The 11,782-nt window shown below is 47.8% G+C and overlaps 1 protein-coding gene across 1 annotated transcript; it reads left to right on the top strand.

Annotated features, from left to right (window-relative positions):
• Positions 1-943: 943 nt before the first annotated feature.
• VSIG4 (V-set and immunoglobulin domain containing 4) lies at positions 944-11,096 on the top strand (the record flags this gene model as incomplete). The annotated part of the gene is made up of 4 exons (XM_008935497.1): positions 944-1,012; positions 2,107-2,175; positions 2,987-3,100; positions 10,740-11,096. Coding segments are annotated over 4 exons (609 nt in total), but the record flags the coding sequence as incomplete, so codon positions are not given.
• Between the last annotated feature and the right edge of the window lie 686 nt (positions 11,097-11,782).

Here is an 11,782-nt window from a genome sequence, read left to right as displayed (position 1 = left end):
CGGGACCTACTACTGCGAGGCGGAGAACCGGGCCGGGGCCGCGCGGCGCAGCGACGCCGTGGAGCTGGCCGTGAGCGGTGAGTGCCCGGGGCAAACACCTGGCGTCCTTCTGCAGGGGACAGAACCACGCTCCTGCTCCCTTCCCTGAAAGGCGCGGTCACGAACAGCCTTGGCCTTCTGTGTTCTGAAGCACTTCCCGTCAGTGGATTTCTATCCTGTTTCATTTCCCGTATTCGATTTCCCTCCTCCTCCTCCTCCTCCTCCTTAGAGGAACAGCTCTTTTCTGATGCAAAAGAGGTTTTGTGTTCAAAACATATTTATTCCTCTTTGGCTTTTTTAAAGTTCTCTCTGTGTAATGTTGCCTGTTGCAGTTTAGCAAATTTAGATGAGGAATCAGGACTTGATTTTGAGGAACATACAAGGAGGTAACTCAGCAGATGAAAAAATCAGTCTGGCCTTTGCTTGTCCTGATCAGTTTCGTGTCTGGGGAAAACACCACAATCTACACACACGCTGTGCTCTGATGTACCCAGGCTCTGCAAGATGCTGCATGATGGATGCCTTGTGCAAGACTCGCTGCTTTCCTGGGCTGGTCACTCAGTCATCAGAGCCGTGATGCCTGAGATTGCAGAGCCAAGCACAAATACCACACGGTGACCTTTGAAAGAGGCAAAGCCTACTGAGCTCCCAGTGGAACAAAGGTTACGGCTGAAATGACGAGTAGTTTCTCATAGCAGTTGCACATAAGAGCATACATCAAGGGAACGGGAATTAATGACAGCCACGTTCGTTAATGCTGTTAGCACACAGTCCCTGACCTTGTCCTGCAGCTGGTGGCTGGTTCCTCCTGGCCTCATCCTGCCCGTGGGGAAGTTCTGCGTGGCAACGGCACCACAAACGCTGTCAAACTCCTGGGTGACCCTCTCTCTCATTCCCCTTGCAGATCTGCCCACAACCACAGCAGCCTCTTGGAGTGATGTGGGAACCTCTGAGACACGCCACCCAACCACAGGTCAGGGGAACAGCAGCTATGGCAGACGGTCGGGACAAGAAGCTGGGGGAGGGTTTGACACTAGGGCTCAGCAGTGGATTTTGTTGCTGGGGAATACAGTCTTGACAATATTGTATTTTAGTCCATATGCCTCAGCTTTTCTACATTCAGAAACATTGAGGTTAACATCCTGCTTTCTTCAACCTCCGGTCTGCAGAGGGCTTTAACTTGCTGGTAGGGAGGTTGTGTCTGCATGAGAGGCCTTGTGCCTTCGGGCTGCTAGAAATACCTTCTCCTAACTTGTAGACCATATAGGATGTTCTGGCTTCTGTTCTTCTTAAAAGGAATTGTTTGCCTGTTTTCTGGTCTTGAATGAAGCCATGGATGTAGGAGGCAGAGCTAGGATCACTAGTGGCAGATACAAGTGATGCAAAAGCTGCTTCAGACCTGATTGGAAATGCTCTATCCTGCCAAGGACAGTTGCTTTGAGGGAGGTCTTGTCATTTCCAGTTTGGTTTTGTGGGATGTGGGAATTTAGACCTGAGCTAGAGTAGCTCTTCTTGTGGAAACTTTGTAATTTTGGGTTATGTTCCATTTGAATTTATAGTGCTCCACCCACCACAGAGCAGGTTGTGAGAATCAGCAGCTAGGGAGCAGAAGCTGAGGAAAGATGTAGTCAACTGTGATTTCCCTTTACAGGGGGGAAAAAAAAAAAACAAAAAAACAAAAAAAAAATCCTGAGCTGGTGTTCAGAGGCACCTCAGCGACCTCTTGGACTCCACAGGCTCAACCACTATTAGAGGTGTTTGGGTGTGTGTAGATGGACATGTCTATACAGATATGTACTGTGTTTATAAGTATAGATAGTTCGTGGATATATAGATAGCACATACACACTACAGTACCTATCTAGTGTGTATATATAGTACTATATGTACTTTCTGTATGATATAGTGTATATATAGTACTCATTTCTAGAGTTTGCCTGGTTTTACTGCCTTGTAAAGGTTATGGAAACATCCTCTTTGATCCTACAGCTACAATCCAGGATCTGCTGGTGCTAAAATAAGGACTGGAAATGCCTTGTGAGTCTCTCTCTCCTGTTTGTTTTGCAGATCTGCCTGTAATAGTAACAACTTCTGAGAATGCTGAGGGATATCCAGAAAAGAACTATACAACTCAGAGTAAGTGGAGAGCAAAACAAAGCTAAGAGTGACATTAGGAACAGCAGTCAGTAGTTTCAGCCCCAAAAAGAGTGTTCTGCCTTTTGGCTCAAAATTTTATTAATGGCTGCTCTCAAGGCACCTAGATGATTTGAGTCTTTAAAAGACTCTGGATGTTGTTGGTTTTTGGGAGGGACAGCTTTCATAGTTGGAGCATACAGAGTTGATCTCTTTGAGTGTCAAAGCTGGAGCAGCAGAAAAGCCTCAGTATGACTGCAGCAGATTTTCTACAGCTCCTCTAGCTTTGCAGTGCTGTGGTAGAATTAAACATGTTCCAAATACAACTGAGCAGTATCATAGAATCCTTTAGTTTGGAAGAGACCTTTAAGATCATCAAGTCCAACCATCAAGCCAACACTACTAAGTCCTCTGCTAAAACAGATCTGTCAGGGTTGGAAGGGACCACAAAGATCCCCCAGTTCCACCCCCCCTGCCATGAGCAGGGACACCTTACACTAGATCAGGCTAGCTGAGACCCTTTATTTTGTGATGTCTGGTGCAGCTGTTTTGCCCAGCTCCTAGTTCAGAGATCCTCAGCATTAGGAGGCTCTGCTGGTTGTCTTGATGGCCCCAGTCTCTCGGCGAGATGTGTGCAGTGTGACTCTGGCTCACACCCCTGCCCCCATTCAGAGCTCCATCAGCGAGGTGCTGTTAGGAAGGGCCTGAGCAGGGGCAGGTACAGGCAGTACAGCCCCACGTGCCCATGACAGGGCTGGCTGCTGTGATGTGGCAGTGCTTCTCTGTCTGAGGGTCTTCTGCCCTATTGTTCCAGATTTCCAGAGGACTCACCTGCCCCTGTACCTGATCATCCTGATTGCTGTGGTTTCTGGTGCTGTGGTTTTCCTTGTCATCTTCCTTATCATTTGCATTAGAAAGCCCAAGGACTGTGAGTAGAATGTCCTGGAAAACTTGAATGTGCTGTGCATGCCCAGCTTGGTTTTACTTTGAGGGTTTGGGGGATGGGGCTGATACTATGCTCACCACTACTGGCAGCACCTCTGGCACCTGCACCATGCAGGCACTCAATCAAAACGTGCCTGGAGACTGAGGAGGCAGAGCAGCCCCTTTTTCCTGGGTGACACCAGCCAGGGGGACCCAGCAGACAGCCCAGCTGTGCTGTACTGGGTTGAGCTTGCCCACACCATGCCCACCCCAGGTGGGCTCCGGGGGCATCTTGGCCTCTGCTCCCTCTCCCTGGGCTCCCCATGGTCACTGGGGGACAGTTGCTTCCCTCCAGTCCTCAGGACACCCAGTGGCTCTGGCTCCCACCCACTCCACCACCTCAGAGGATCAGATCTCTCAGGGTGGCTGGGAGTGAGTCAGTCGTGTCCTGCTGCTCCAGAACACACGTTTGCACCAGCCACTGCTCAGCAGTCCCCTCAGCTGGTACCCAGAGAAGAGCTCACCATTAATTCTCCCTGCTCCACATGGATCTGTTTCCTTCCTAGTCTTCAGACATGGGATCTATTTATTGAACACGTTTATCTTTCCTGCACTGACACCAGAAAACTCCTGACCAAACATTTTCTCAGAGCCCCTTCCTCACTGATTGCACTTGGCAGGGTGCAGAGAACAGGCTGGGCATTGGGTTGTGGGTTTTTAACCCTGTTTCTTTAACAGAAAGACAGCTGTTTCCTTCCCACAGCTCTATGCCACCAATTAATAATAATAATCAAATACTCCTTTTGCCTTTTTTTTTTTTTTTAAGGAACACAGAATAACCTCTTTCTGAATTCCTCTTTATGGAACTTCTAATGAAGAGGAAAATTGTGGGAACTGGGAACTTCTAGTTTCTAAACGCAATGTCACTTTTGACCCTGGGCCAGTTGTTTTAACCCAGTTGTGCTACAGCTGGGATATGGGTTGTTTTAATTTTCTTGGACTGATTCCTGGGAATCTGAGTCATCACTCACCTAACATGATCTTGAAGGTTCCTATTTTTATTCTCTCTTCAGAGGTCACTTTTTTATATCAAGATGACACACGGTAGAAATTTTTTTAATAATATAAATGAAAATTATTGACACACATTTCTGATTATTCTTTTCCAGCTGCAGTCTATGAAGTAAAATTGTGAGTATAACCCTTATCTGACCTATTGATGAGTCTTTGGGGACTGTATCAGAGCAGAAAAAACCCACAGTGCTACCTAGCTGACAACATGAAAGTCTCTTAAGCAGTATGGAAGAAGAGGTTCAAAGTTAGCTCAGTAGTACATTGTACTGGTGATCTGTGGGCTTTCCACATCAACAAACAATGTAGGAAGGAAGATCTTTTCCTTTGTTCATTTTTATGATTCTAATATTGCAAGAGCTGTTTATTAACTCCTCAACCCAGTGAGGCCTATTGAAGATCATTGCCAAGAATAAACTCCCAATGTCTTTTCAAATGCAAAGAACAGGACTTGCCCTTCTAGAGAGGTAAGGCTCCTGATGCAGATTGTACTCTGATATATCCAGAGTATAATCTGGATTTATCCTCACCACTTAGACATACCTGTGTACCTTGCAAAGAGCAGTAGTTTAGTTGTGCCATTCCAAGAAATGGTGACAATTCCTGTGTTGCTTACATACCTTTTGCTGCCTCTGAAACTCCCCCTGGACTGGAGGTAACGTTGCTGTAATGTCCAAGGTCCTCTTGCTACCTGGAAGCAAAGGACAAGATTGCCTCCTTCAGAACACTGCCATATTCCCATGACCCATTACAAGGGTTTGAATCAGACCACAGTCCTGCTCAGAATTGTAATGGTTGGGAGATGCTTTGTCTCCTCTGGCTGCAACTCCTCTTTCACATTGTATTTTGATTTCAGCCATAACTCAAGAACGAGAGCTTCTTCAGTGGGTCATTATGAGGATTTCATCATCTCCACTGAAAACAACTACGTGACAGAGCCCATGAAAACCATAAGCTCTGAAGAAATAAATGCAAAAAACAATGACTGTGACTGTGTTGGAAACACCCAGGAATCTGAATATGAGGTTGGGGATACTGTATGCAAACCAACAGTGCTCTACAAAGGGCAGTCCTGAAGAGTACCTTCACCCAGGCAAAGTTTATATTCCTATTCACCCTTGCTTCTGAAAAATAGGCTGGACAAGCAGTTTTTGCTCCTCCATGATCTGCAGAGGCTTAACAATCTCCACAGTGAAACTGCAAACCTCTTTAGGGGCTTCAGTTATAGACTGCTGCATAGGTCTTCTGATTTTGCTTTTCCTGGTTCCCTTTCTCCACGTATGGAGGGTGTGCAGGTCCCAGGCCAAGAGCACTGTACTAAGATTATTGCTTCACATGACCAAAAGGATCTGCAAAAAGCCACATCCACAGATGTAAAACAAAATGAGGGATCTGAGCGGGGAGGGGGATATTGGTGACACAGACAGGATTATGGCCCCCAGATTCACTGTTTGCACTCAGGAGAGATTTGCATCTGCACTTCTCTGCAAGCACCAGCTCAAAGCTCACGAGCATTCAGAAAGGACTATTGGGTGCTGTCAGTAAAGGCATTGTACTGCAATAGAGAAAAGGATTGTGATGCTGTAAAAACCCATGGAATGCTTCCACCTTACGGATATTTGCAGGTGTCCCTGCCTAGAAGGGTTTAGCAGAGCTAGAAAAGTTAACAAGAATGACAATAAAAGATGATTAGTGGCACTTCTGTGCAAATGCATTATACTTCCCCAGCCTGGAAAAAAAGAGAAGAATGAGGCAAAATGAGCCAAGTGTACTCACCACGACCAGTGTAGGGAGGATGAATAGTGACTAATTACAATTTCTCCAAGGAGACAAGGAAGCAGACATTAGCTAATATTATCTGGTAGCACTTTTAAAGTGGGGGGAAAGTACTTTTGTGCAATACAGAGGTAAGCGTGGAACACAACGCTACTCATCCAGTGCTATGAAAACCCAAAATACAGAGATGTCAAATGAGAAATTAGAGGAATGAATGATATAAAAGTTCACAAACCACCAGACACACTTTACAGGTTCTTATCAGCAACCTTACACTTTCCCTCTGAACTTCCTGTAAAACAAGTTTTTATTTCTTTTTGTTAAGAATGTACTTAAAAATCAGTGGCTGGGATCTCTTGATTTCAAAATTGAAAGGGAACAAACAGCAGCTTTCATTGGTGATGATGTCTTGGAAAAAAAGGTCAATGTGCACATGCAGTGAATTGCCAATGTGGAAAAGTGGATGAAAACCATTAAACTTCAGGGCTACAAAGTTCAGAGATTGTTACATTTCTCTTTGTTTTGCCTATAGAAGTGTGTGTGTGAGAATGCCTGTGCGGGCCCCTGGCAATGACACTCCCAGGAGCACATTAGGGCCCTCCACTTGAAAGCAGAGGAATTATTGTGAACCTGCTAGAGTTTGGGATATGTTTGGGATGTTGCATCAGGTGATGTTTGCAGACTGTAGTCAGACACAGTCTAGGGAACAGTTAGCTTGCTTTCTGCTCTCCTTTCATCTTCCTTTTCAGAGAGAAATTGTGAATTTCACACGAGGTGAAGAAGCAGCCCTAAAGGTTCTGGGGCAGTTGACCCGCCGACAGTCAGCCAGCCACCCGGGGTGTCAGTGCACAGGCTGGCTTTGCAGGGGGTGAGCTCTCAGCTGGGAGCACAGTGATGCTCAGCACGCTCAGGTTGCCTCACTGTGGCTGCCCTGGCTACACAAACAGGGGCTTGGCTCTGGCTGCACAAGCTGACTTGCACTAATGCTCATCTGAGGTGGTGCGATGTGGCCAGAGCTCTGGGCTAAGAAGAAGAGAGCAATAAGGCAAGACAGAGGAGAGCAAGACACTGTGGAGATCAATGTTTGAGGAACTACTGTTCTTCATGCTAATTTTAGCTAAATAGTCATTTTTTACCCCCTGTAATTACAGCTTCAGGAAGTCTTGCATGTCCGGTTCAGAAAAGAGTCACATCAGCAGTTTTAGTTGGGCTTTCAGCTTGTTCCAGGGCTTGTTCCCCAAATCCAGATTGTTTCAAAGTCTTCTGCACAGGAGATAGTCTGCTGGGACAAGCTTCTATTGCCAGATAGGTACTGACTTTTGGATGTGCTTTTAAAGGCACTGCTGTAGTGTATCCCCAGAACCTCTGCTGGACTAAAGCCCCACTGCTAACACCTCCCTAGGAAACCCTGTGTGCTCACAGAGCAGAGAACACGGTGACTTTTGCCCGTGGTCTGGACCATCGCAGCAGAAACGTGTTCCAAGATAGTCTGTGATGGTGTAAAAGTGAGAACACCAGACAGTGAGCATCCAATCACCAGCAGATGGTAAAAGCTTGTGTACCATTCAGTGTGGATGACTCCAGCGTGTTCACAGCTCATTTCCCAGGCACCTTCTCCATGGCCCCGGTCAGTGTAACTGCACCTGTATCTGCACTGCAATAGGGTGCAGCTTCTGGGCAAGTGAAATATGGAGCTCTTGCAGGGAAATTCCTATCACAGTGAAAAGCAGGATGCATTGGGTGTTTTTTTAAAAAAAAACACCTCTGCACATTTTCTGTTAAAACAGAAAAAAAGCAGTAAAAGTGGCATCCTAAGTTTTCTAGTCTAAAAGGCTCAGGCTGTTTGGCAGAGAAGCTAGGGCTTGTTCTCTTCCTCACTCAGGCCACACGCTGACCTGCTTGGAAAGTGAAGAGGGTTGCCCTCAGAGAGTCTGCTGCCACAGAAGCTGGTACATGCATATGGTGGAAGAGCTGAGTACCATCAGCAGGAGAAAACACTGAGGAAATGGAATTGAGCATCAAACAGCTTGGTGTCTACCTCATGCTTCTGCAAGTGATCACACTCAGACCTGTGCCTTCCCATTTCTGGATGCTCTTCTGCTGACCACTTACCCAACATAAAATGATATTATCATTAACAGGCAGGCCAGAAACCAAACTCCTCCCTGCACTCCCACAGGGTACACCAGAGATCAGAGTGCCAGACAACCAGGGGTAGAACGAGTTAATGCACTTACTCACCACAAAGGGTATGAAGAAAGGAGCAAGCTGGCCAGGGACCCATGCCATGGGAGATGGAACCAGCCAGACAATGACTCCAATTATATAGTAGTTTCCCAGATGGAAACTGAAAAATCTTGCTCTGCCATCCTCAGAATTCCCCTTGCTATGAAGATTCAGGGAGCCCCTTCTGATAGCCAGAATCCCCACACAGCACATCCTCTGCATAAGCAGACACCCCCCTGCCAGCAGAGTCAGCTCTTATAGAGGTGGCTCCTTGCCCCACCCTCAACTTAATGCTGAAGGTGGGGGCACCTGGGGGTGATCTCCTCATCAGGTCCCACCCAAGGCTGGCCAGACCCAGGGTGCAAACCAATCAACCAGGAGGGGCTTTCCTGCCTGCTTGTGGGCATTGTCCATATGCCAGCCCTCCTTCAGGGCTAGGGGATTAAACCCCAGCACTTCAGATGCCCAACTTTGAGGCTCCATGGCACAAGAGAGAGAGATGCTGAGCACCCTGCTGAGCAGTGTCACCACACACAAGCCAGAGGAAACTGAATTCACGTTTCACAAGCATCCCCCAGTCTGCTTTCCCTTGCCACAGAGTGCTTGACTGTGTAGTCCTCATAAAGCTCTTTCTCTGTGAAGTGAATGCAAATGGGGAAGAAAAGAGGGGGAAAGTAAAAGGGAAAAAAGAAACACAAAATTATTAAAAATAATTAAAAAAAAAAAGAGTGCTAGACAGACAAGTCAAGAGAATGGCAAGAGCAAAAGAAGTGGGTGTGGACAGGGCAATGTGAAATGGAACTGGGCACATCCTTACAGTCTTTGTCCATCCTTTATCATTCACCTAAGTCAGCAGCGAAATGGACTCGTGATGCTTCAGAAAGAGGATCCTGGATGACAAAGGACAGAAGAAAGGGAAGTGTTCTTCACTTGCATTCTGGTCCCAGGAGCGTGGGGGTCTCTCACAAGTGCAGGGCAAGGAGAAGGGGCCTGCAGCTCGGGGGGCATGGGAGTTGCTGTGTGGACAGCAGTGCTCACGATGGCTTTCAGCAGCGGCAGCGGTGAGTAAAGGCTTCAGCAGATGAGAGCAAAACTCAGAGTGCTGAGAAGGTGGGGGAAATATGTTTAATTATAGTGTCTGATTTTAAAAAAATTCTTGAGTGTGGGGAAATCTTTCATTTCTTGCATGAAAAACAGAGCCTGAGAATTCACAAGGGTCTCCTTTGGTATCAGATACCACAGGTGCTTCCAAGAGTGGAGCAAATGGGGCAGTATCAAGCTAAAGCTCCTATGTCCCAAAGCAAGAATAAACCAGGATTGCTCAGGACCCTTGGAGAGGACCTGCTCTGGTGTGGTAGCTTCCAAAACAGTCTTTGTGAAGCTGGAATATGCATTCTTCTAGAACTTAGTAACTGTCCCCATTGTTCAGCTAGCATGATTCTGGGACGAAGAGGAGCTGCAATTGTGAGTCTAGGTGTGGGCACACACGATTCCCCTTGGACTCTGCTGATCTGCTGACTCTGTGTGCATTAGGAGAGGTGATGCTGGAACCTCTGCTTAGATTCAGAGCCAGCTGAGGCACATGTGATACTGACACTGGCAGAGGAAGGTTTCGGGGAACAGGAGAAAGGTGCTTTAACGAGTTGTATACAGAAGCACAGAAACGCTCCTGAAATTCAGAAAAATGAGCTGAAGTATGTTTCCTATTTCGTCATTGAAAAAAGCACCAGCTTTGTAGATTTCTGGAATCTGCCTCTCAAGCTACGTTGTGAGTTAATGCAGCTGAATATGAGCAGTCTCTCTGAGGAGGGGGGAAAGGGCAGTGGGACAAGGGGGCAGAGGTGAGCCAAGTCCAGCTACATTCAGTTAATTTGCTGCTTACAAGAGGTGCTTTCCAGAGGAGCTGTGGTTTCAGTGGGCAAACAGATGGAGAGACCGGGAGAAGGAGCCGGGTACCACAAAATCTGCCCTCTCTTCTTCTGTGCCCACTTGAGTACTCAGCAGGGTGATTATTATCTGGTTGAAGCAGGTATGATCCGAGACATCTACGTCAGATCTGAAGCTCTAAGGCTGAAGAAAAAAGACTGGGTTGGGTCCACCAGTCCTGTTACAGGGCCAGTACTGCAGAGCAGATCCCTGAAGGCTCCTACCAGGACAGCTGATGCTGGCAGGCTAAGAAGGAAGATGATCAGCAGGTTCAGAAAATGGGCCAGAATAAAAGAGTGCACTTTTTTTCCCGTTATGCATTGAAGAGAGCAGGAATAAGAGATGCTTCTTAAGGAAGACTGTAGCTGTGATGCTGCCACCAGCAGCAGGACTTGTGCCTGTCCGTACCGAGAAGGAATTGAGAACTGGCCAGTGTACAGAAAGAAACAACAAAAATAGCCATGAGGTCAACACAACTGTTTGCTTCCCTATGCTCAGTGAGGTGGGGACAGGCCCTGGTTTAGCTGGCTGTGATATGCAGCACATCCAAGATGTGGCTGCGTGCTGGCTTCCACAGCCTGGTGATTTCCACCTCCTCTTCTGCAGCACTCTTACTTCTCCCCTTCAACTGTTGTTCCCTGCAGCCTTCCTGGATCTGTCTGGTGTCCACCAGATCAAGGGCACATGGAAAGGTTCCATCACTTTGCCGTGTACCTACACGCCCTCAGAAGGCTTCACACAGCACGTGCTCAGCTGGAGCATGGAGCGAGATGGTGGCTCCTCTACCATCTTTCGGAGGGACGGTTCTGGCGACCACGTTTTGCTGTCTCGGTTCCGAGAGCGGGTGAGTGTCCCAGAGCACAGCTCTGGGAATGCCTCGCTCCTCATCGAGAACCTCGAAATCCCCGACAGCGGACACTACACCTGCAAAATCACCTGGAGGTCTAAAAACAACAGCTTGATAACAAAGGAGGTGACCACTACAGTTAAAGTTGTCAAAGGTAAGTCCAGCAATAAAGCCCTGCTCTCGGGCAGCCAGTGTAATCCACAGAGCACAGGGGAGAAGCAGCAGCTGGTGGGAACAGGCTTTCACACTACACTGGCTACCCACATCCAGCTGGGTGTGGAGGCATCCTCTTCTTTTGCTGTGTTAGCTGTTCTTGTCCCCTGACAGAGGTGTAGGGATGGACTGGAAAAGGGGGATCAGTCAGCATACACCCCAGTCTGGATCTACTGACCAGCCACAAACCCGTGGTGAATGAGGCAACATCCAGATCTGATTTTGGTTTTGTGCAGGCAGCCAGCATCTCTGTGGTTCCTGTAGCAAGTGGGACAGCACGTGGGTGTTGTACTAGCCAAATCTGCCCTCTGCCCTTCCCGAGCATCCTCAGCACCTGCTGAGAACTGCCTTGCTGCACGGGGGGCACCCACCCAACAGAGCAGCACTTGTGTGATATGGCAATAGCAACGGTGGCACAGCTGGTGTAACCTGGCTTTAGGCACAGTTAAGCCAAGCTTACCATGTGCAGAAAGGTGCCATGAGAGAGCGGTGCCCCTCTTCTTCCTGGGAAAGCCCTGAAAGCCAGAGCCCCGTGGAGCAGGGGGGAACCTTCCCCAGCGCAGCCAGGGCCAGCGCCACCCGGGCCCCATGCGCTTTGTCTTCCAGCGGCGGTGACCAAGCCCGTCA

The sequence above is a fragment of the Merops nubicus genome, unplaced genomic scaffold, assembly GCF_000691845.1.
Source record: "Merops nubicus isolate BGI_N331 unplaced genomic scaffold, ASM69184v1 Scaffold43492, whole genome shotgun sequence".
In the NCBI taxonomy this organism is placed as follows: Eukaryota; Metazoa; Chordata; class Aves; order Coraciiformes; family Meropidae; genus Merops; species Merops nubicus.
Note: the sequence above shows the minus strand (reverse complement) of the source record. Positions and strands in the feature narration are given on the sequence as shown.